At 39.4% G+C, this 26398-nt stretch overlaps 1 protein-coding gene across 2 annotated transcripts in view; it reads left to right on the top strand.

Annotated features, from left to right (window-relative positions):
- PAK2 (p21 (RAC1) activated kinase 2) overlaps nt 1–26398 on the top strand; it is a 94721-nt gene that overhangs the window by 26102 nt on the left and 42221 nt on the right. Inside the window, exon 2 of one of the 2 annotated variants that reach the window (XM_082700075.1) lies at nt 21353–21560. In XM_082700075.1, coding sequence (XP_082556201.1) covers nt 21374–21560 — 187 coding nt within the window. In that variant the 5' untranslated portion in view covers nt 21353–21373. Of the gene's footprint in view, nt 1–21352; nt 21561–26062; nt 26191–26398 lie in introns of those variants that run through there. The other variant, XM_082700076.1, reaches the window with a different exon arrangement.

Here is a 26398-nt window from a genome sequence, read left to right as displayed (position 1 = left end):
AGATGCATATCCCTCAGTGGTGTCTTTTTTTATAGTCTTACTTACACACCCAGTCTTGATTCATTTTAGTATGCATCTGTTGAGCACATACAGTGTGCCATACTCTGTACTGTGTGCTAGGAGTACAAAGATTAATACGGCATAATTGTCATTAGCCATTCAGTCTAGCTGGGATTAAGGGAGAGGAAAGTGGAGTTAAAGAAAAACTTTTTAGTGTTCAGTTTTTAGTTGTTTTTGATTTTCAGTAGGACCCCATGCCCAACATGGGTCTTGAACTCAGAACCCTGAGATTAAAAGTTAGTTGTGTGCTCTACTGACTGAGTAAGCCAGGTACCCCTTAAGTGATTGTTTTTTTAAACCTCTGTATGCCATTTGATACTGTTTAGGAATATATATATATATATACACACACACACACACACATACATACATACATATGTATGTATGTGTGTGTGTGTGTAAATATATTTTAAATATATAAAATATATTTTTAATATAGAAATGTATAAAATAGGGGCAGCTGTGTGGCTCAGTGGGTTAAAGCCTCTGCCCTTGGCTCAGGTCTTGGTCTCAGGGTCCTGGGATTGAGCCCCGCATTGGGCTCTAAGCAGGGAGCCTGCTTCCCCCTCTCTCTGCCTGCCTCTCTGTCAAATAAATAAATAAAATCCTTTTTAAAAAAAGAAGAAATATATAAAATATATAAAAATACATTAAAAATGAATATATATATTTTAAAGATTTTATTTGAGAGAAGAGAGTGAGAAAGAGCGAGAGCAAATGGGGGAGATGGGCAGAAGCAGACTCCCCACTGAGCAGAGAGCCTGCTGGGGAACTCAATCCCAGGATCCTGGGATCATTACCTGAGCCAGAGGCAGAGGCTTAACCCACTGACCTGCCCAGGTCCCTGGGAATATATATATATATATTTTAACTTATCTCACTTCTCAAAAAAACATTTTTCTTAAAGCAAGGAGGGATTTTTTTTTTCTTTCTGTCCTTGCTGGATTATTTTGTTTCATTCCTTCCCATAAGAGGAATGCAGCCTTAGAATTCTCATCACAGCGTACAGGACATGGCAGGCAGCCGCACGGGAGCCTTCAGAGTAGCTCTGTGAAGTGAAGCCTGCTGGCTGTCAGCATCTCTGGTAGTACCTGGAATATCCTGTCCCCATGTTTTATCTGTGCAAACTGTTCTTTACATCATTTTTTAAGTTACAGTGATGCTGTTTTGAAGGGATAGATGTGATCTGTCACTCCTCTGTACGCATGCATTCATTTAGCGGGCATTCATGGATGGCCTTCTGTATGGCAGGCCTTTTGAGCACAAGGTGGGAAGTGAGCTATGTCGCTTCTAGAGGCCCACATGCCCTCTCAGTCTCTCTCTTCCATTTTGCTGGTGACTTGTTAAGATAGTGGAACTTGAGGATCTCAGCAGCCTAGATCCATAAATCATCTCAAGGAGAGGAACTAACTTCCTCCTGTTTGGTATCCACTAGAAATAAACCTTCCTTGTTTTAAAACATTAGGATTTGGGGATATATTTGTTACCAATGCATAGCCTGGTCTGATAAAGGGTTGTTTTTGGTCTTTTATTGGTATGACATTGCTACTATAAATGTTCTTAAATTTGCACACGTGTAAGAATTTCTTGGATTTATGTCCAGGAGTAAAATTGGTGAGTTGCAGAATGTAAAAACTTTCCAAGCTGTTTTCTGAAGTAGTTTTTACTTTGCACTCCTGCTAGCAGTTAGGAAAATTCTCTTTGCTCTACATCCTGGATAGTACTTGATTTTGGTCAGCCTTCTTAATTTTTGCCAGTCTAGAATGTATAAAATGGTATCTGCTAGTGGCCTTAGCTTACATTTCCATGATTTTTTTATGAGGTTGGGCATGTTCTTAATTATTTATTTACTTTGTCTTCTACGAAGTGGTATTTGGTCATTTGCTAATTATTAATTGCATGGCTTGTCTTTTACTTCTCTTTTTTTTTTTTTTTTTTTTAAAGATTTCATTTATTTACTTGGCAGAGGGACACAGCGAGAAAGGGAGCACAGCAGGGGGAGTTAAAGAGGGAGAAGCAGGCTTCCGGCTGAGCAGGGAGCCTGATGCTGGGGTTGGATCCCAGGACTCTGGTATCACGACCTGAGTGGAAGGCAGCTGCTTAACGACTAAACCACCCAGGTGCCCCTTAGGTTATTTCTTTATAGAAATTCTTTGTATGTTCTGAATATAATTTTTGTCAGCTGCTGCTTTTGCAGATATCTCCTGGTTTGCAGCATAACTAATGTTGTCATATTTATCAGTCTTTTCCTTTATATCATAAAGATAACTCCTCTACATAAAGATACCCTCCTATATGATTTTCTGTAAGTTAGAATTTTGCCTTTCACATTAAATCTTTAATTCATCTAAAGATATTTTTGGTATGGAAGTGGAACTGATAGCTCAGTCTCCTTGTGTTGCCTCCCAGGAAATTACAGAAAGTCTTTCTCAGGATCATCCAACAGGGGATAAGAAAAAGGATATATCTAATGAGATGGGATCTGTTCTCCTCATGCTGGTCATAGGCTCTCGGGCATGAGGAGAACAGATCCCACAGTTAACTGTCCTGCATTACCAAGTTGCAATTGAGTGGGTGGTGTGCAGCTCAGGAATGAAGTGAGGCGTTGTCATGTGCCTCCATTTAAAAGTTGGCCATGTCCAATCTAGAACTGGTAGGTGGAGTAGCAGCTTGAGTAAGAGATAGGTGAGGCTGAAAGGATCCGAAAAGATAAACAAAGGGCATGGTATCTAGTACAGGATCCAGCTTCTTAGATAAAAAAATGTTCCTGTCAAGGTCTCTCTACATTATTCTATTTCTGGAATGTCTTTGCTCTTCCTGGGCTTTTGCTCTTCCACATAGATTTTAAAATTAGCTGTCCAATTTTTCATAAAAGTCATCTGGGATTTTGATTAAGATTACTCTGAATCTAGATTAATTTGAAGAAATTTGGCATTTTTACAGTTCTGAGTCTTTTTAAATTTTTTTCTTTTTTTGTTTACAAATTCTTTCTTTCTTCATTTTTAATTTATTTATTTGACATGGGGGTAGAGCAAGCACAAGCAGGGAAAGTGATAGGCAGGGGAGAAGCAGGCTCCCCGCTGAGCAAAGAGCCCCATGTAGTGCTGGGTCCCAGAACCCTGAGGTCATGACCCGAGCTGAAGGCAGATGCTTAACCGACAAGTCACCCAGGTGCCCAGTTTGAGTCTTAAGTTCCTGAACATTAGTATCTCTCCATTTATTAATTCTCCTTAATATCTTTAATATATTTTCCTCCTGTATAAAGATTCTAGTTCCATGGTTCCCAAACCGTGCCAGTGTACCCTGAGATACCCCCTGAACTCAGAGGCACCATGGTATTTTAAATTTTAGAGAGTATCGGTGATCGACACCTGTTGAACACTTTGTGGGGTCTTCCAGTCCTAGGGAGTTCCACAGTTTGAACATTAAGTTCTGATACCTTTCGTAATGTCTGTTTTTATGAAGCAGTTGCTGTGATTAAAGGTACAGAAATCAATGTGGAACAAAGTGAGGGTGAGCAGTGCTTGAGTTCTTGTATGATGCAGTGCCAATCAGGTGCATGTTTCCAGTTTTTAAGTGATTGAGAAAGAAAGAAAAGAAATCTTCAGTTTATGTGTATTGCTTTTTAAAATAACTACTAAGTTTTGGGGATATAAATACTAATACAGTTGTTTGGACCTACCTACTAAATGAATGAAACTTAAGAATTTCTTTTAGGGGCGCCTGGGTGGCTCAGTGGGTTAAGCCGCTGCCTTCGGCTCAGGTCATAATCTCAGGGTCCTGGGATCGAGTCCCGCATCGGGCTCTCTGCCCAGCAGGGAGCCTGCTTCCTCCTCTCTCTCTCTGCCTACTTGTAATCTCTCTCTATCAAATAAATAAATAAAATCTTTAAAAAAAAAAAAAGAATTTCTTTTAGTATTGTGAATAATCACTGAGAATAGTAAGGACACCATGAATTGAGAAGGTTTGGGAACTTCTGTTTTAGGAACTTCATGTTTTTTTATATTGTTATAAGTGGTATCTTTTCCCCTTCCAGTTTGATTTTGTTTAGTGTACAAAAATGCAGTTGAATTTTGGATATTCCTCTTTATCTTGCAAAATTTGCTAAATTTGTGTTTATCTTAATTTATTGTAGTTTTTGAGCTCCCACCTCACACCTGTTGGAATTGCTAAAATTAACAACACAAGAAACAACAGGTGTTAGTGAGGTTGTGAAGAATGGGAGAAAGGGAAACCCTCTTGTACGATTGTGGGAATGCAAACTGGTACAGGCACTTTGGAAAATAGTATGGAGTTTCCTCAGAAAGTTAAAAGTAGAACTACCATATGATCTAACAATTGCACTACTAGGTGTTTACCCAAAGGATACAAAAATACAGATTCGAGGGGCACATGCACCCTGATGTTTATAGTGGCATTATCAGCAATAACCAAACAATGATAAGAGTCCAAATGTTCATTGACTGATGAATTGGTAAAGAAGATGTGGTGTCCCCACACACACACACACACACACACACACACACACACACACACAACTGTTATTCATCTACCAAAAAAATGGAATCTTGCTTTTTATAATGATGTGGATGGAGCTAGAGTGTGTTATGCTAAGGAAACTAAGTCAGAGAAAGACAAATACCGTATGGTTTCACTCATGTGGAATTTAAGAAACAAAACAGATGAACATATGGGAGGGGGAAAAAAGAGAGAAAGGGAAACCGTAGGAGACTTAACAATTGAGAACAAACTGAGGGGTTGATGGAGGAAGGTTGGGTGGGAGGTGGGCTAGATGGGTGGTGATGAGTATTAAGGAAGGATCAGTACCCAAGCATATTTTTAGTGTCCAGTGAATTATGTGATTGGGTCTCTGTGGTATCTTATTTTACTCATTCTACTTGTGCTGATGATTATATATAACTTCCAAAGTTCCAAAATCAAATATACAAAGCAAGATATATTCAGAGAAATCTGACTTTTTAATTCAGTCCCCTCCATTTTGTTCCCTTTTTTCCCCGAAAGTAACCATTGAGAAAAGTTATGGTTTATGCTTCTTTAAAAAAAAATAATAAGGTTGTGTGTGTATGTGTGCGTGTGTGTATGTGTTGACATGCCTTTCCTTTCCACTTAGACAAAGGGTAGCATATCATACTTATATTTTTCTCCGATCTTGGATTTTCATTAGTAGTATACCCTGAGATCATTCCATGGGATAGATTAATTTCCTCACTCATTTTTACAGCTTCCTGGTACTTGAGTGGAGGGTACATCATAGCTAATTCAACCAGTCTCATATTTATTGCCATTTGAGATGCTTACATCTAAGACTACATGCTTAGTCTTATATCTAAGACTACATGCTTAGTCTTTTGCTGTTACAGGTAATACAGCCTGTTACTTATGTATGTCCATTTATATATGTTTGTCTGTATTTTTGCCATTGTGTCTTTGGGATTGATTGCTAGAAATGGGATATCTAGATCTGTACTCCAAAACACTGTGTTGTACTGCTTTCCTATGAAATAAAAGTTAGAGATTATTTAAACTAGTCCTCTTTTCAGGGTAAAAAATCAATGTAATGCCCTACTTCACCTCCCCAAATCAGTTTTGAGGGAGAAATCAACAGAAAAAATAAAGGAAAACTGTAATAAAATACGTATTTCTATTTGTAAATATATATTTGTAAATGCTTGATCACGACATACTATAAAAATCAGATTGAAACACCTGTATCTATCTATTTAGATTCATTAAGGCTTGGCCTTAATGCAGTCTCATGCAGAGGTACAGCTGTTGATAACTCCACCAGCGTGAGCATGTCCCTTTAAATGATAAGATATTCCAAATAGTAAATAACAGTAACTTCTCAGTAAAACTGAGCAAGATGAATTCCAGGCTCCTCTTGGTTTCATAGTGGTTGCACAGCTGGAAAATTCAGTGTGTGTTGAAACTGTGTAAAAAAATGTCTTTTATAGGGGCGCCTAGGTGGCTCAGTGGGTTAAAGCCTCTGCCTTCGGCTCAGGTCATGATCCCAGAGTCCTGGGATCAAGTCCCGCGTCGGGCTCTCTGCTTGGTGGGAGCCTGCTTCTCCATCTCTCTCTGCCTACTTGTGATCTCTGTCTGTCAAATAAATAAATCTTTTTTTAAAAGATTAAAAAAAAAAAAAGATGTATTTATCCTTTTTAGAAAGAGCACGCATAAGCAGGGGGAGGGGCAGAGGCAGAGGGAGAGAGAGAGACCCAAGCCGACTCTCCTCTGAGCATGGAGCCCAGCAGGTTCTCAATCCCACCCCCATGAGATCATGACCTGAGCCAAAATCAAGAGCTGAATGCCTAACCGACTGATCCACCCAGAGCCCCTTTTTCATTCCTATGGGTGGTTTTTTTTTTTTTGTGCTTTCTCTGTTTCTTGATAAAACTTGTCAGAGGTATTGTACAAGAGATCTTGTTAGATCTGAGATCTAACTTTTAGCTTTATTCATCTCCACTGTATGTATAATAGTCTTCTATTAAGCAATTTCAGTGTTGAACTGAATTATTTTCTTCCTACTTTTTTGGGTTTACTTTCTTGTTTGTTTTTGTTTTGCTTCTTAGGCTAGATGCTTAAATCATTAATTTTTAATTCTTTTTTTTTTTAAGATTTTATTTATTTATTTGACAGACAGAGATCACAAGTAGGTTGAGAGGCAGGCAGAGAGAGAGAGGTGGAAGCAGGCTCCCCACTGAGCAGAGAGCCCGATGCGGGGCTCAATCCCAGGACCCTGGGATCATGACCTGAGCCGAAGGCAGAGGCTTTAACCCACTGAGCCACCCAGGTGCCGCTAGTTCTTTTTTAAAGTAAAACTTCAGAACTGTAAGTGTCCTTAAGTGCTTTAATCATATCCTACAAGTTTGTGTACGTGTAGTAAAATCTATTTAACATAAAATTTGCCATTTTCCTTTTTTTTTTAAGATTTTGTTTATGTACGTAGAGAGAGAGAGAGAGCATGAGAAGGGAGAGGGTTAGAGGGAGAAGCAAACTCCCCACTGAGCAGAGAGCCCAATGCAGGACTGATCTTAGGACTCCAGGATCATAATATGAGCAGAAGGTAGTTGCTTAACCAACTGAGCCACCCAGGCACCCAAACTTGCCATTTTTAAGACTGTTTTTGTCTCCCAAACAGAAACTCTCTACCTATTAAAACAGTAAGTCTCCACTTCACTCCACCATCAGGCCCTGATGATCTCTAATCTTTCTATCTCTATGAATAATTTGACACTTTGGGATGGTCACTTACGGATGTGACCATGGAAGTGGTCCATGGATGCCTCCTGGAAGTGAAATTATACAGTATCTGTCCTTTTGTGTTTGGCTCCTACTACTTAACGTCTTTAAAGTTCATCCTTATTATAGCACATACCAAATTTCACATCTTTTTTTTTTTTTTTTAAGATTTTCTTTATTTATTTGACAGACAGATCGCAAGTAGGCAGAGCGGCAGGCAGAGAGTTGGGGAGGCAGGCTTCCCGCTGAGCAGAGAGCCCAATGTGGGGCTCAATCCCAAGACCCTGGGATCGTGATCTGAGCTGAAGGCAGAGGCTTTAACCCTCTGAGCCACCCAGGTGCCCCTTCACATCTTTTTTAAAGATAAACATGCTGGATGGTAGGTATACAACATTTTGTTTATCTAATCCTGTTAAGTTTTGACACATAGCTTTTTCATTCTCATTCAATTCTAATAAGCATTTTCTAATTTCTTTGTGATCTCTCTTTTTTTTTAAAGATTTTACTATTTATTTGACAGAGACAGCGAGAGAGGGAATACTATGATCTCTTTTCTTAACCTAAGTTTTTTAGAGATGTTTCTAAATTTCCAAACTTGATAGAGTATTTTTCTAATTAAATCTTTTGGTTACTGATTTCCAACAACTGACTTCAGTTAAGAGTATAGAGTACTTCTAATCTTTTGAAAAGTTTTTTTGTCTCAAAATATTTTTATTTTGTCCTCATTCTTGAAAGAGTTTTTTTGAATCTGCAGTATGTTGGCTTCTTCTCAGAAGATTGAGAATGTTACAGTGTCTTCTGGCTATCGTCGTTGGTATCAAGAAGTAAGCTTGAAGTCCAGTTGCCCTTTTTCCTTCCTCCTTTGGCTGAGTTTAAGAACTCTGGTCTTTTTTTTTTTTTTTTTTTTTTAAAGATTTTATTTATTTATTTGACAGGGAGAGATCACAAGTAGGCAGAGAGGCAGGCAGAGAGGCAGGCAGAGAGAGAGAGGAGGAAGCAGGCTTCCTGCTGAGCAGAGAGCCCGATGCGGGACTCGATCCCAGGACCCTGAGATCATGACCTGAGCCGAAGGCAGCGGCTTAACCCACTGAGCCACCCAGGCGCCCAAGAACTCTGGTCTTTGACCTTAGTTTTGACTATGATGTGTCTTTACTTCAGTTACTTTTTTATCCTGCTTTTGATTTATTAGGTTTCTTCATCTTAAGGATTCATGTCCTTCATCAGTTCTAGAAATTTCTCAGCTACTGATTTATCTAGTAAACCAGTCCCTCATTTATTCTGTCCTTTCCTACTGAAACTCCAATAGTTATATCTTAGATCATCCAACTTATTCATCTTACTTTTCTTTCATATTTTCTATCTCTTTGCCTCTGTGTTGCTTTCTAATGTGACTTTCTAAAGATACATACATCTCCCAGTTCACGGATTCTTTCTTCTGTTGCATCTATACTAATTTTTACTGCAAATGTCTTGTTCCCATTTTCAGTTATTACGGTTTTTTCTTACTGAAAGTAGTCTGTGGTGGTTTTTCATATTTGGTTTTTTTCAGGGTTCTTAACATCTCTGTCAGATCATTCCACATTTATTTCACCAGTCTGTTTTGGATCATTCTCAATCCCAGTGCCTAGTTTCATTTTCTGAATTTTAACTGTGAGATGTTCCTTTTCCTCAGAATTTTACCTTTGGTTATTATTTGAGACCTGTATTAAAGTTCTTTTTGTTTGAGTTTGCCATTTATAGCATGACCATATTCAACTATACCTGTTTGGGAATTTGGGGGACCTCAGAGGTAGGATGAATTCAGACCAAAAAATGTGCATTTTCTTGTTAGGATTACTCAGAAATCTTCACCTTCATCCCCCACCCACATATTAACCCAAAATATTGGACCCCAAATTTTAAGATTTTCTTGTTCCCTTTGACCCAGAGAGATTTATTCCTGATTTAGTCTTAAATAGATTATACTTTTTAGGTCTTGGCCTTACGTGGAAGGACCTTCTATTATATTTTTCAATTTAGGCAGAGGTTTTATTACCTGCTCCCTATGACAGCCATCAAAGTGGAAGTGGAAGGTCTTTAGGAGTTAGTAAAAAAAAAAAAAAATTTAGTAAATTGCTTACTCTTTTGTTCTTGATTTCACTCAGTGTTGGGCTCTATGGAAACATCCTTTTCATCTTAACTAGCCTATCTTTGTATTTTTATACCTTTGATAGGTTATCCACTCATTTATTTGAGTTTGAAGCAAAGTTTCTTTCCACTTTCCTTCTTTATTCTTTTCCAGTGTCCCAGTTGTGTTTTCTACATCTGTTTCCATCTTTCCCTTTTCCTTTCTGGCTTTGCTACTAAATAGGCCTAATGTTATGGCCATTACCACCAAATAAAAACATTCCTTACCTTCTAATTTGTGGACCTGCCTTCCATAGTGTGTGTTGTCCATTTGAGGTGATTTAGGATATTTTCAGTGGATACTTTTACTCTTAAAGGGATTTGAGGTTTTTTTGGAATGGGAGGGTAAGAGAGGCCAGTGGTTTGGGAGCTCTTTTAGCTTATTAGAGGTTGCTAGAAGTCTTTTCAAATACTGTTGTGTTATTACATTCATAAGGTACTGAAAATTTAAGTTTCATTTGTTATTTATATAAAATGTAAGTGAAAATATAAAGCAAACTGTGCTTTTTTAAATTGTCATGTTTGTCATAATAGTATGATTTATACTTGAAGTACAATATTTGATCCAAGTTAGATTGTAAAAAAATTAGTCATTTTTACTAGTTTGACTAGTACCCAGACACCACTCCTTTTTTCATTTCTGTTGTATATTTAGCTTCCCCTAATCTCCTTCAGTAGACAATGAGGAATTGTTTGTCTTTGAGTCGTGTCACAATTAAACAATGGGCCTGTTAGAAGAGTACAGTGTGTTTTGGGCTTGCTTTTTGTTTTGCCTACTTGTTTTTCACTGAAAAGTAGCAAAAAGTGAGCAGATTTGGAGAGAGACACTGTACACATCATTTTTTTAATAAAACATTTTTGGGTAATGATGGAGCAAAACAGTAAATCAGAATTTTATCATGAGTTGTCTTTATATTCTTTATTGCTTCTGACTAAAATATAAGATGTAAAGAACCTTATTGCATCATCTTCTAGCACTTTTTAGGCATTTGATGCCACCAGTAGAAGCAATACACAAAAAAATAACACTGTCTTATGGAAAAGGATCAAAGACTAAGGCCATGAATCAGCTGTTAGAGGAAAAGTATAAATCTTTCCAGTGATACTTTTGTTAATATTGGGTAGTTTATATGTTGTCAAGTGAAATGCTGTTTGATAGAGAACTAACAAATTTAGGAAGGATAATGTTTCATCTGGCAATAGAGTACCATAAATCAGTAGATATTATTGTCTTAATACATGCAACGATCTGTGTTATACATTAAAGGAGGTGGTACCATGTATAATAATAGTAGTAGTAGTAGATAGTATGATGTATAATAGTAATAGTGATGGTGGTAGGGACGCCTGGGTGGCTCAGTTGGTTAGGCGGCTGCCTTCGGCTCAGGTCATGATCCCGGCATCCTGGGATCGAGTCCCACATCGGGCTCCTTGCTCGGCGGGGAACCTGCTTCTCCCTCTGCCTTTGCCTGCCATTCTGTCTGCCTGTGCTCGCTCTCTCTCTCTGATGAATAAATAAAATCTTAAAAAAAAAAAAATAGTGATGGTGGTATAATCCAGGAAAGGCACCTAAAATAATAAATGATGCACAGTTAAAGTTCATTGCCATAGTGATTCCATATGTATATGTTTGTTTTTAAGATTTGGGTTTTTTAAAAAGATTTAGTTATTTTATTTTTTTTATTAACATATTATGTATTATTTACCTCAGGGGTACAGGTCTGTGAATTATCAATCAGGTTTACACATTTTGCAACACTCACCATAGCACATACCCTCCACAGTGTCCATAACCCAGCCACCCTATCTTCACTGCACTACCCCCCAGCAGCCCTCAGTTTGTTTTGTGAGATTAAGAGTCTCTTACAGTTTGTCTCCCTCCTTATCCCATCCTGTTTCATTTTTTCCCCCTCTTCCCCCCACAACCCTCTGCCCTTAAGTAATCTCTTTACCCAATGTGCGGCTTGGACTTAGAACCCTGAGATCAAGAGACATATGCTCTAATGACTAAGCCAACCACGTGCCACCCCCGCATCCCCCAGAATGGTCCAGTCTATTAAAATGATTGAGAAAAAAACAGCATCAGGGATATCTGGGTGGCTCAGTCAGTTGGACCTCTGCCTTCAGCTCAGGTCATTGACCCCAGGTCCTGGGATGGAATTCCAGATCCCGCTACTTGCTCAGCAGGGAACTGGCTTCTCCCTCGACCTGCTGCCCCTTCTGTTTGTGTGCTCTCCCTCTCCCTCTATCTCTGACAAGTAGAATCTTTTTAAAAAAAAAATTAAAAAGGGGGCGCCTGGGTAGCTCAGTGGGTTAAAGCCTCTGCCTTCAGCGCAGGTCATGATCTGAGATCTGGGATCGAGCCCCGCATTGGGCTCTCTGTTTTGCTCCATCATTACCCAAAAATGTTTTATTAAAAAAATGATAAGCAGGCTCCTTACCTAGTGGGGGGCCCTATGTGGGCTCATTCTTACAACCCTGAGATCATGATCTGAGCTGAAATCAGGAGTTCTACGCTTAATGACTAGGCCACCCAGGCACTCCCACTTGTCGGTTTTGGGTTTTGGTTTTTTTTTAAGATTTTTATTTACTTGAGACGGGGAGCATGAGCTGGGGGAGGGGCAGAGGGAGAGGGAAAATCAGACTCCTGCTGAGCAACAAGCCTGATGGAGCCTAGGCTCAATCCTGGCACACTGAGATTATGACCTGAGCTGAGGGTAGCCACTTAACCAACTGAGCTATCCAGACACTCTCCGGCCCCCCACCACTTGGAGGTTTTTCGTTTTTGTTTTTGTTTTTTTGTTTCTTGTTTTTTTAAAGCTAGTTTTACTGAAGAATGTACTTGATGGGGCGCCTAGGTGGCTCAGTTAAGCGTCCACCTTCAGCTCAGGTCATGATCCTGGAATCCTGGGATTGAGCCCCATTTCAGGCTCCCTGCTCAGCAGGAAGCCTGTTTCTCCCTCTCCCATTACCCCTGCTTGTGTTCCCTCTCTTGCTGTTGCTCTCTCTCTCTCAAATAAATAAATAAATAAATAAACCTTTTAAAAAAAAAAAAAGAAAGAAAGAATGTACTTGATGAGGGCACTGTGGTGATTGAGCCCCTTTTTCATTGAATGCCATTTTTATTTTTGTTTTGTTTCAAGTTTTTATTTAAATTCTGATTAACATGGAGTGTAATAATTGGTTTCAGGAGTAGAATTCAGTTAATTCATCACTTACATGTAACATCCAGTTCTCATTGTAACAAGTGCCCTCCTTAAATACCTATCACATACTTGGCCTTTCCCATGCCCGCCTCTCCTCCAGTGACCCTCAGTTCTTTATAGTTAAGAGAGTCTGCTATGGTTTGATTTCCTTTCTTCTTCCCCTCCTTGCCCTATGTTTTGTTTCTTAAATTCAACATAAGAGTGAAATCATATGGTATTTGTCTGTCTTGACTGATTTGTTTCACTTAGCGTTGTTGGGTCCCCAGTGTTTGGTCCCCCAGTAATGAATGGGTCCATGGTCAAAGGAGCAAGACTGATAGAAAGCAAAGGTCAAGCAAAGCTTTATTTTGTGCCAAGCATCAAGAATCAGACCAGCTGGGGCACCTGGGTGACTCAGTGGTTTAAAGCCTCTGCCTTCAGCTCAGGTCATGATCCAGGGTCCTGGGATCGAGCCCCGCATTGGGCTCTCTGCTCGGCAGGGAGCCTGCTTCCCCTCCTTCTCTCTCTGTCTGCCTCTCTGCCTACTTGTGATCTCTGTGTCAAATAAATAAATAAATAAATAAATCTTAAAAAAAAAAAAAAATCAGACCAACCGTCAAACAGACCAGAGGGGCCGCCTCTTACAGAGCTGGCGACCCCTCCCTGCTTTCCAGACTAACTTTTATAGCAGAGGCCATGTGGTTGGGCCTGGCCACACACAGGTAGCTAATTGAATTACAGTTCACCCCATATAGCTATGGAAACTAGCTTGTCACCTTGGTAGCTAGGAGACAGTATGCGCCCCCACTGATTGAATGTCTTGTCTCCACCTGACCTGATCCACCCTTGTATTTGGGCTGTTACCTGGGACTGGTTTCCTGGACTTGCTTCTAAGTAAGCCGGGGGGTGGGGGTGGGGCAGGGTCAATTTAAGTTTTACTGCATAAACAACAAAATGGCTGTTCAACAGAGGTGAGGCTGCTCTGGTTAAATAGGCCCCTACAAGCATAATACACTCTAGCTCCATGGAACACCATTTTTATTAGAAAGAACAGCTGGCCTACAAACTGGTTGTTCAGACTAGGTATTTAAAAGACACTTCCTGAAAATGAAGTGCTAGAATTTGTTGTAATTTTTAAAAATATTTTTAAGACTTATTTATTTTAGAGCAAGGGGAGTGCAGAGGGGGAGGGAGAGAGAATCCTCAAGTAAGACTCTCCGCTGGGCAAGGACCCCACTGCAGGTCTCAATCCCAGGACTCTGAGATAATGGCCTGAGCTGAAAATTACCCTGGTAATGGATAAAATTTAAGCTTGCAAGTGAAAGTTAGAATTTCCTTAGGGGTGCCTGAATAGCTCAGTCGGTTAAGCAACTTGATCTTGATCTCAGCTCAGGTCTTGATCTCAGGGTCATGAGTTCAAGCCCCACATTGGGCTACATGCTGGTTGTAAGAGCCTACATTAAAAATAATAATAATTTTAGAAAACTTATATCTATTTCTCTCGAATTTTATAGTTTCCCAATACTTAGAGTTTTCTGGTGAGATCACATATTAATGAATATCATTTTTATTGTGTCATAAAATGTGTCAACATTTGTAGTAGCTTCATAATTCAGTAACCAATATTTTCCAAATAATCAATTTATAACATTATAAAATTCATGAATGGGTAAAAGATCCATTCAAAGTATAAAAAATAACGAGTTTAAGGTAAGAGAGTACAAATTTACTGCTGGATTTTAGATTACACAACCTACCTTTACGAAGGTTGAGTTTAGTGTAATATCAAAGAAAGAATATCCACAGTTCACTGTAAGCTATTAAAATACATCTTTCCCCAATACATATCTGTGTAAAATCAGATTTTTTCATTTCTGTCAACCAAAACATAATAGATTGAACACAGCAAATACAAGAGTCCAACAGTATTCTACTAAGCCAGACATTTAAAAAATTATCAGAAATGTAAAATAATGCCACTCTCTCACTAAATATTTTGTTTCAAAAAATACTATCCTTCATGAAAGTGTTATTTATATTAACATATGATGAAGGTTTTTTTTCTTTTTAGGATTTTATCTATTTATTTGAGAGAGAGACAGTGAGAGAGATCATGAGAGGGGAGAAGGTCAGGGGGGAAGCAGACTCCCCATAGAGCAGGGAGCCTGATGCAGGATTCGATCCCAGGACTCTGGGATCACGACCTGAGCTGAAGGCAGTCGCTTAACCAGCTGAGCCTCCCAGGAGCCTGTGATGAGTATTTTTTGATGAAATATTTAACTTACTTTAATTTTTCATATAGAAAATACATAAATAATATGGATATATAAACAAAAATTATTTGGGAGTCCCAATAATTTTTAGGAGTGTAAAGGGGTCTTGAGGCCAAAATGTTTTGAGAACTGCTACCTTTTGAAGAAACTAAGTGGTTTTTGATATGCATGTGTTGAGATGTGTGATCTTTCCCCTAGTAGCTTATGAACTCTTGCAAAAGAACTAGATCCTCCTTTTTTTTCTCTTATAGCATAGAGTTTTATAAGTATTAGTGATCATGATTGTAGCAACAACATTCAATCTTTATTAGCTCACTTAATCTTTATAAAGTAAAAATTCCTTTTTAAAAATTGAAATATAATTTACATAGCTAAAACTTACTATTTTAAAGTGTACAATTCAGTGGTCTTAAGATATTGAAAAGGCTATACAACTGTTACCCAGTGCCTAATTCCAGAACATTTCATTACCCAAGAAGAAACTCCACACCCATTAGTAATCACATCCCATTACCCTCCCTTCTCAGCGATCACTAATCTACCTTCTCTCCTTGTAGATTTGCATGTTCAGAACATTTCATATAAATGGAATAATACAATTTGTGGTCTTTAGTGCCTTTCTTTTTCCACTTATGTTTTTAAAGTTCCATCCATATTGTAGCTTTTATTAGTACTTTACTCCTTTTTGTGGTCAGATACTCCATTGTATGCAAATGCCACATTTTGTATATCCATCTGTTGATAGATATTTTGGTTGTTTTATCTTTTGGCTATTATGAATAGTGCTGTGAACAGTCATAGGTAATTTATTTGTGGACATACATTTTCAGTTCTCTTAGGTATATTCTTTTTTTTTTTTTAAGATTTTATTTATTGGGCGCCTGGGTGGCTCAGTGGGTTAAGCCGCTGCCTTTGGCTCAGGTCATGATCTCAGGGTCCTGAGATCGAGTCCCACATCAGGCTCTCTGCTCAGCAGGAGCCTGCTTCCCTTCCTCTCTCTCTGCCTGCCTCTCTGCCTACTGTGATCTCTCCCTGTCAAATAAATAAATAAAATCTTTAAAAAAAAAAAAAAAAAGATTTTATTTATTTATTTGACAGAGATCACAAGTAGGCAGAGAGAGAGAGAGGGAAGCAGGCTCCCTTCTAAGCAGAAAGCCCGATGCGGGACTCGATCCAGGACCCTGAGATCATGACCTGAGCCAAGGGCAGTGGCTTAACCCACTGAGCCAAGCAGACACCCTCTTAGGTATATTCTGGGAGTGGAATTGCCAAGTAATATCATAGATAATTCTGTAACTTATTGAGGAACTTACTACATAATTCTTTTTTCTTTTCTCTCTCTCTCTTTCTTTTTAGTTTCAGAGGTAGAGGTTAGTAATTCATCAGTTGGCATATAACACTTGGTGCTCATTATGTCACATGCCCTCCTTAATGCCCATCACCAAGTTACCCCATCCCCCCAACGAACTCACCTCCAGCAACCCTTAGTTTCTTTCCTATAGTTAAGAGTCTCTTATGGTTTGTATCCCTCTCTGATTTCATCTTATTTTGTTACACAATTTCATTTTAAATAGGCTTTATCATGGAATAATTTTAGATTTATAGAGAAGTTCCAGAGATTGTAGATTTCCTGTATATCTATCACCTATCTTGTCCTAATGTTAATATAAGCCTTAAAATGTCAGCGAAAGTAGAGAAGCCAACATTGGTCCATTACTGTTAACTAAATTCTACATTTTATTTGGATTTCACCAGTTTTCCACTAATGTCCTTTTTAGTTCCAGAGTATGATATTGTCATGTCTTCTTAGACTCCTGCTCGGTGACAGTTTCTCAGTCTTTCTTTGTTTTTCATGTCCTTGCTAGTTTTAAGGAGTATTGGTCAGGAATTTTTGTAAAACGTTCTTCAGTTTGGGTTTGTCTGATGTTTTCCCCATAATTAGACTGTGGTTATGGATTTTGGGGAAGAATACTGCAAAGGTGAAGCATGTTTCTCATCACATTAGATCACATGGTGAGTGATGTCAGCATAAGTTATTATTGGAGATGTTATCCTTTGATCACTTGGTTAATGCAGTGTTTCCACATTTTTCTGCCATGAAGTTATTTTTCCCTTTCCATACACTGCTCTTTGGAAATGAGTCAGTAGGTCCAACCTACATTCAAGTGGGGAGGGAAGTTAAAATTCTGACTGCTAGAAGAGGATTTGTCTACATTTATTATTTGGAATTCTTTTGTGAGGATGATTTGGTACCCCACCATTTTATTTACTCTTTTGGGGGCAGGGAGAGGGAGAGAGAGAATCTTTTTTTTTTTTTAAGATTTTATTTATTTGACAGATGGAGATCACGAGTAGGCAGCGAGGCAGGCAGAGAGAGAGAGGGGGAAGCAGGCTCCCTGCTGAGCAGAGAGCCCAGTGTGGGTTTGATCCCAGGACCCTGGGATCAAGCCCTGAGCCGAAGGCAGAAGTCTTAATGCACTGAGCCACGCAGGTGCCCTAGGAGAGAGAGAATCTTAAGCAGTCTCTGCCCAGTGTGGAGCCCAACACAGGGCTTGACCTGATGACCCTGAGATCATGACCTGAGCCAAAATCAAGAGTTGAATGCTTAATTGACTGAGCCATGCAGGCGCCCCTTATTTATTCATTTATTTGTATTGATATGAATTATGTATGTTTATTCTATACATTGGGTCAAATATAATGCTACTTTATTAATTTTGTTGCTCGGAACCATTCCAGCACTGGCTTTTGAAAACTCTTTACTGGGGCACCTGGGTGGCTCAGTCAGTTAACTGCTGCCTTCAGCTCAGCTCATGACCCCAGGGTCTTGGTATTGAGCCCCTTGTTGGGCCCCTGCTCAGCAAGGAGCCTGCTTCTCTCTCTCCCATTCTCCCTGCTTGTGCTCTCTCTCTTTCTCTCTCTGTCAAATAAATAAAATCATTTAAAAAAAAAGAAGAAGATGGGGGATGCCTGGGTGGCTCAGTTGGTTGGGCGGCTGCCTTAGGCTCGGGTCATGATCCCGGCGTCCTGGGATCGAGTCCCACATCGGGCTCCTTGCTCGGCGGGGAGCCTGCTTCTCCCTCTGCCTCTGCCTGCCATTCTGTCTGCCTGTGCTTGCTCTCCCTCTCTCTCTCTCTCTGATAAATAAATAGAATCTTAAGAAGAAAAAAAAAAAGAAGAAGAGAAAAGAAAACTCTTTCCTGTGTGTGTTCCTTATCCCTTTTAAGTACTTCTACCTTCTGACAATATAAGATACTCTTGGCTCATCTTGTATTCCCTTGTTCCAGGCCTAGAACCAGCTGTTTTTTTACGGAACCCTGAGATACAGTTAAGTAATTTGTCCAAGGACACAAATTGAAGTAAATAGTGGAACCAAGATTCCAACTGAGGGATCTGATTCCACTACCCATGCTCTTAATCACGACATTGGGCAGCACACGGCTGAAGGGGTACTGGCAGTGTCTAGTCAGGATCCATCTATGAGCCAGCCTTAAGGACAGAATTTGTAGTCAGTTTACATTAAGAAATTATTGTGCCCTGTTTTGTTTTATTTTTTAAAGATTTTGTTTATCTATTTCACAGAGAGAGACCGTGAGTAGAGGAAACACAAGCAGGGGGAGTAGGAGAGGGAGAGGCAAGCTCCCTGCTGAGCAGAGAGCCTGATGTGGGGCTTGATCCCAGGATTCTGGGATCATGACCTGAGCCAAAGGCAGACGCTTAACTGACTGAGGCACCCAGGTGCCCTTGTGCCCTGTTTTAAAGATTTATTTTATCTTGAGACAAAGTGTGAACATAAGTGGGAGGGGCAGTGGGAGAGGGAGAGAGAATGAATCCCAAGGAGGCTCCATGCTGAGCCTAGAGCCAGACATGCAGCTGGACATCACCAACCCACAACCTGAGCCGAAACAAAAAGTCAGACAGTCAATTAACCGCACCATGCAGGCACCCTTGTTGTGCCATTTTATATTGATTTTTTTTTCTTAACCACAGCTGTGATGATTATATTCAAGCTAAAAATTACTTGTTAGTCACAGATAACTATTGCTAATATTTTGGTGCATTTCTTTCTTTGAATTTATGTAAATGTATCTTGAAATTTTGCTATATTTGCCCTGATTTTTTTTAAAAGATTAATTGATTGATTTGGGAGGGAAAGAGCTTGCACATGAATACGTGAGCATGAATGGGAGGGGCAGAGGGAAAAGGAGAGAGAATCTGAAGCAATCTCAGTGCTGAATGCAGAGCCAAATGCAGGGCTGGATCTCATGACCCTGAGATTGCCACCTGAGCCAAAACTGACCATGCCACACAGACATGATATTACCCTGATTTTTCAGATTTCATATGCATAAATATGGAGCATTCACAGTGTAACCAAAACCCTAACATGCCGTGTCTGTTGGAACTGGTGATTAAGATGAAAGTGAGTTGGTACAGGGTTCATCTGGTTTGTCTTGATACTCTGGCTAGATGTTCACATTAGAAAAAAACATCTGTCTTGATTGATCGTGTGCTCAAGTAGTCCTGCAAGTACCAGGACTAAGCCTTACCTTTCTTCCATTTGTAGCAGTAGGTAATTCCTCTCTGATGATACATACGTGACAGCCCACACTGAAGAACAACCAGGTGCATCTCCCTCCCGAGCACACCGAACCCCCGCCCCCATGAATCACCTAACTGCGTCTTCTGCATCACGTTCCTAGATTCCAGCCCGGTTTCATCCTTTGACCATCAACAGTGATTTCACTTCAGGCGCCTTTCTCACAGATGAGAGATATTTTTCTATACTCTCTTCTCCCAGGAAAAGTACATTTTCCCCCTTTACCTTCTCTCCTTCCTTTTTTGTAGGCTGAAATGACTGTCGTTATGGCAGTTCTAGGGACACATACTCTTGTCAAGGAAAACAAAAGCTGTAAGATTAGAAGTGGAATTAGGTACCATAATCTCTTCATTCCTCAGTTCTCCTCAAATGATACCTACTCTCTTTTAGGCACTAACATTCAAACTAAATTTTTTTAAAAAATTATTTTAAATTTTAATTTTATTTAGATACAGTTGGCCTTCTTTTCATTGTACATATACAGGGTTTTCACTTACATGCATTAAATAATCATAATCAAGTCAGGATCTAATTACCAATCAAAATCTTGTTCACTGGGGAAATGTGTTGTTTTCCTAATATATACTTTTGTATCAGAACTCATCTGGGGGGGGCGCCTGGGTGGCTCAGTGGGTTACGCCACTGCCTTCGGCTCAGGTCATGATCTCAGGGTCCTGGGATCGAGTCCCGCATCGGGCTCTCTGCTCAGCAGGGAGCCTGCTTCCTCCTCTCTCTCTCTGCCTGCCTCTCTGCCTACTTGTGGTCTCTCTCTGTCAAATAAATAAATAAAATCTTTAAAAAAAAAAAAAAAAAAAAAAAAAAAGAACTCATCTGGGGAAAAAAAAGAACTCATCCTGGAAGTTAAGCATCTCCTTCCCTTTCCTGCTGACTTTAAATGTGTATAATCTATTGTTTTAAAGGCCATATATATATGTACATATATATATTTCCTACAATATTAATTTATATAAACAGTGTTGAAGTTTCCACTGAATTCGTCACATGTGGATTAAGAAGGGTAACTAGACTGCCTGGACAGGGCATCACAGGATAACCAAATCTTGGGATTTGGCCATACTCTGGTTTTCAGCCAGGCTCTGGATTTAACTTGTCAGTGTTCCCAGATGGGTCAGGTTCTGTGGGACTATCTGCAAAGCTTACAAGGAACTAACACATGTAGTTAGAGTGTCAGATTTTCAGAGAAACCAAATATCACATCAGTGGCACATTCTCATCCTTTAGGAAAGTTTATGTGAAGGCTAAGTTGTAATCACAAGGCTAGTGAGCGTGGAGTCAGATTCTTCATGGAGAGTGGTGTTGGTGGATATATTTAATAGCGAGTATTCTATCTCTGCTCTAGAAATGGACCTATCAGAGACTCGTCTTTGGATTGATCAGTCAGAACATAGTCTTCCTCTGCAGAAATCTCTCTCTTTTTAAGACTCCCATGTTGTCTGTCTTTTCATTGGAATATATACTCTTAGACTCAGGTGAATATTTTGATATGTTGGTATCATCATGCTCTCCCAGAACTTACCATCCTCCTCTTAACTGGACTTGGCTTTTCAAACACTCCCTCAACTAACCATTTACAACTTTGTTAGGGGAGATTACCTATATTAATAACTAATTTCATCTCTTACTCATTGAGTCTTACAAATTTTGCAGATTGCACCCTAAATGGATAACCTTTTCTAATTCAGAGTTGGAAGGAGGATAATTACTACTGTTTATGCTTGTCTGTACTATTTTTTACCTTGCTGTTAACTTGTTGTTAACTGTATGATTTTGCCTTTCTATTTCAGGCCGTATCATAATTCCACATCATGTCTGATAACGGAGAACTGGAAGACAAGCCTCCAGCACCTCCTGTGCGAATGAGCAGTACCATTTTTAGCACTGGAGGCAAAGACCCTTTGTCAGCCAATCACAGTTTGAAACCATTGCCCTCTGTTCCAGAAGAAAAAAAGCCCAGGAATAAAATCATCTCTATATTCTCAGGCACGGAGAAAGGTAAATACCTACTATCACTTCAAGAGTCTCAGTTATTTTATGTTACCGATTTTGATGTCTTTTTAATTGAAGTATATAGACAGTTGAGATTTTTAATGGTGAGGGCAATAAACAGATACGAGAAAACTATTAATGGTGGTATATAGGCACTATTAGAAAGGTGAATTTCTCTTAACCTGTGATAGGAAAGAATTAAACTAAATATGTTGGCTTATCTACTTGTTACATCCAGTGAATTTCTATAATCCTCACCTTCATTTTCTAAGACTTGGGCCATAGTTTATGGCTTCCCAACATTAATGAGATTTGGATATTTGAGAAAGATCTAAAGAGAGTTTCTGATTTTTCAGTAGTAGTAATACTTGCACTTTTTATCATGTATTCTGTTATGCCCTGAGAAGCATCAGAGGCAGCACTCAGTGATCAGTAAGTACATCACTGTGTCTTCTGCAAATAATAGTCCAGTCCAGGGTTTCTTAACCTCAGTAAGATTGGCATTTGGGGGCCAAATAACACTTTTCGTTCTGTCTTGTGCATTAAATGGTCATCTCATCTAAGTTGAAGTAACTGAATTTGTCTTGATAACAAACCTAAAGAAAAAACTTGGGTTTTCAGAGCTTTTTCAACTTTAGAATTAGATAGGGATTATGGACTGGTAGTGGATTTCAGAGTAAGAATTAGGGATTAGGGGGCGCCTGGGTGGCTCGGTTGGTTGGACGACTGCCTTCGGCTCGGGTCGTGGTCCTGGAGTCCTGGGATCGAGTCCCACATCGGGCTCCCAGCTCCATGGGGAGTCTGCTTCTCCCTCTGACCTTCTCCTTGCTCATGTTCTCTCTCACTGTCTCTCTCTCAAATAAATAAATAAAATCTTTTAAAAATTAAAAAAAAAAAAGAATTAGGGATTAGTTTATTTGATTACATTAAGCATGACCATATGGCTCTGATAGCCAGTAATACATCTAAGTGAAGATAAAGATATATTTTCACTTTTATAGCTAGGTTAACATTGAGAAGTAAACACAAGTGGAAGAGGATTAGTGCTTTATACATAATAGTAAGTGCACATTTAACTTGAGAGTTAAGGCTACATAATCAGTGAAAATATGAATGATGTAATGTATTTAATACTAATAAAGAATCAGATCTTTGAGAAATTAGATTTGCAGACAGGATATAATCATGGGACAGTTGAAAACTTATTCCTTCTGTGGTAAACCTCTTATTTCTCATTTTGCTTTTAAGATTTCATGTGGGCTTGTAACTGAAAACCCTCACGGAAGTATGTTTTTTAAGTCTGTATGGGAAGAGGGCAGACAATTGTGTGTCTTGGAGAGCACTGAATGCTTCTCTTCCATTGTAGTAAGTTAGTGTATGGAGTAGGAAAACCCAAAAATGTCCGTGTAAACACAGTATTTATAATTATGGAGGTTAGAAAACAAATTTATGCAGGTTAGTACCAAATTGCTAACAGGGTTGAAATGACTTGCCTATAGTGAACAGAATGCAAAGTGGAGTGGGGGAAGGGTGCCTGGCTGGCACAGTCTGTGGAGCACGGGACTCTTATTCTTAGGGTAGTGAGTTTTAGTCCCACATTGTATGTAGAGATTACTTAAAATAATACAATCTTAATAAAAGGGTGGGGGAGGGGAATGCTCATGATGGGACTTAGGCACAGCCTTGGAAAGGCAGAAAGCACACAAAAGGAAATGGGTTAATGGTGGGGTTTGTGAACAAGGTGAACGTGCATTTACATAAGTTGGCAAGAGCATACTCATCTCTCTGATCATTTTGAGAATCTTCTCATTTTACCTTCTTCTTAACTTCACTTTCCCTTTCTTTCCCTCCATTACTCATCAGCTATTACTAACTCAGGGTCCCCCCCATACAAAGAGAGGGTGAAGGTACATAGGATAGCTCTGATTGCATTTATGTTTATCAGCTCTTGAGATCTGTAATTAATAACCGTTAAATTTTATTTTGTGAGTTCCGGTTTTTTTCTTTTGTTAATCACATTCAAGGTCTAATAACTTTTTAGTGTTAATATTAAAACTTTACAGGCTCTTTTTTATTTTATTTTATTTTGTTTTATTGTTTTAAAGATGGATTGGTTGATTGATTGATTTGACAGGGAAAGAGAGATTGGGAGAAGGAAAGAACCCCAGGTTGTCTCCATGCTGAGCAGGGAGTGCTGAGCCCCATGTGGGACTCAGTTCCATGATCCTGAAGATCATGCCTTAGCTGAAACCAAGAGTGTAACATTTAACCAACTGAGCCACGCAGGAACCCCTACGGACTGTTTTTAAAAAAAAACAAACAAATGAAAACAAAGTTTGCCTTCTTACTCAATTCTGATTTTTCTTTTCTCTTGAAAAAATTCTATCCAAGGGGTGTCTGGGTGGTACAGTTGATTAAGCGTAAGACCCTTGGTTTCTGCTCAGGTGATGATCTCAGGGTTATGAGATCTAGCTCCATGCCGGGCTTTGTGCTTAGCACACAGTCTGCATAAGATTCTCTCCCTATCACTCTCAAATAAATAAATCTTAAAAGAAAGGAAGGAAGAAAAAGAAAGAAAGGAATCTTTGCCAAACTAGGGGTCAAAGATACTTTCTTGTGTTTTCCTTAAAGTTTTACAGTTTAAACCTTTCAACTATCTGGATTTGTTTTTTATATTTCTGTAGAGATACATACTCACTTTTTAAAAAAGCAGTAACCCAGATCTTTCATTGGCACTTTTATCATTTCCCCACTGACCTGCGGTATGAGCCATTGTTGATCAGGTTTCCAGGTGTGCCAGGGCCTGTTTCTGTGTCCTCTTTATTGCAATGGCTTATTTGTCCCTTAGCTAATACTGTACCGCCTTAATTACTATAGCTTCTAATTCTTAATATCTGAGAGAGCAAACCAACCAAGTTCTTCTTTATGATCTTTTGACCCTTGGCTCTTCTCTGTACATTTTAGAATTTATCATGTACTCAAGGGAAAAAAATACTGTTGATACTTTGATTACACAGCTTCATGCTTAAGTGAACACAGAGATCTACCTGCTTAATCAACCCCAAGATTTCTGAACTGGTCTTCTCCTGCCTATATCCTGAACGGTTGTTTCTCTCCTTGGTTTTATCTGAATTGCTCTTCATCTTGAGGCATTCCTCATTCTTTTTCTTCCATTATAAATAAAAAAACATTTGTTCTAAAGGAGGAGGGCTACAGCATTTCATTAGTCTATCATTGTCTATGGCCATACCACCCTGAACGCGCCCGATCTCGTCTCATTAGTCTATCATCTTGAAACAGAAGTCTAGAAGGGAAAAACTATTTCTTTTTTTTACGATTTTATTTATTTATTTGACAGAGAAAGATCACAAGTAGGCAGAGAGGCAGGCAGAGAGAGAGAGAAGGGAAGCAGGCTCCCTGCTGAGCAGAGAGCCTGATGCTGGACTCAGTCCCAGGATCCTGGGATCATGACCTGAGCTGAAGGCAGAGGCTCTAACCCACTGAGCCACCCAGGTGCCCCTGTATTCTTATTTATTTATGTATTAGGATTTTATTTATTTATTTGACAGAGACATAGAGAGAGAGGGAACCTAAGCAGGGGGAGTGGGAGAGGGAGAAGCAGGCTTCCCGCTGAGCAGGAGCCTGATATGGGACTCCATCCCGGGATCCTGGCATCATGATCTGAGCTGAAGGCAGATGCTTAAGGACTGAGCCACCCAGGCGCTCCTGCATTCTTATTTTAAAGAAATCATAATTACCCTTAGATTTTTGCTTTGATGATTTGCTTTGATGATGATCTCTACTATAAAGCCTGATCTAGAGATACTCATTTTATGCTACTCAAATTTACATCTCTATTGCTGTCCTTACTAATAGATAGCTAATGTTTCCTTTTAAAAAAAAAAGCTGGACTATCTTCAGTTACTCATTTTTGGTTAATCAGTGTCACTGAAAGAGTTAAGAAAATTAGAAATTAGACGTTTTATGACAACTTGAACAAATCTTTTCACATTTTGTTACAGATGTATCGTAGGAATCCTGTGCGTGATCAGAGATAGTGAGATAAACAAAGCACATGGTGTCCCTGCTCTCCTGACACCTGAACTACAGCATAAAATTAAAACTGTGAAAAGTGATGGTAGGGATAGTGTAAGATGTCTGTCTTTTCTGGGAAAGCTTCCTAAAGAAGTGACAGTGGAGCTGAAGACTAAAGAATTAATAAGTGAGAATAGGTAGGAGGATTATAATAGTTAAAATGTGTGTCCTGTGCCTTCAAGTTTCAGTGGCCCACATCCAGGAGGGGTCATAGCACACTCATGGAGCTGCACACGGTCCATTGTGACTCGAAAGCAGAGGGGGGAGGAAGAATAGCATGATGTGTGGAGGAAACTGCAGGCAGGAAAAGAAGCTAAACAGGTGGGCAGGGATCAGGTCATAAAGGGCCTTGTATTCCATGTTACAGAGCTCAGATTTTATCCTGTTTCCTAGGGAACCATTACAGAATTTTAAATAGGGGAAAGACCTGGACATATTCCTGTCTTAAATAGGAGAGACTAGTAGCTGTATAGAAAGTAGGTATGTTGGAGGCCTAAGGCTGAAGTTGGAAACTAGTTAGGAGGACTTTGCAGTAGTCCAGGTGAGAAATGGCTTAACAAGGCCAGTAGTTTTGTTAATAAAAATGGTAATGAGGGGTGCCTGGGTGGCTCATTGGGTTAAAGCCTCTGCCTTAGACTTAGGTCATGATCTCAGGGTCCTGGAATCGAGCCCTGCATCAGGCGCTCTGCTCAGCAGGGAGCATGCTTCCCCCTCTCTTTCTGCCTGTCTCTATGTCTACTTGTGATCTC

Source organism: Mustela nivalis (assembly GCF_964662115.1).
Source record: "Mustela nivalis genome assembly, chromosome: 1".
Taxonomy (NCBI): Eukaryota; Metazoa; Chordata; class Mammalia; order Carnivora; family Mustelidae; genus Mustela; species Mustela nivalis.
Note: the sequence above shows the minus strand (reverse complement) of the source record. Positions and strands in the feature narration are given on the sequence as shown.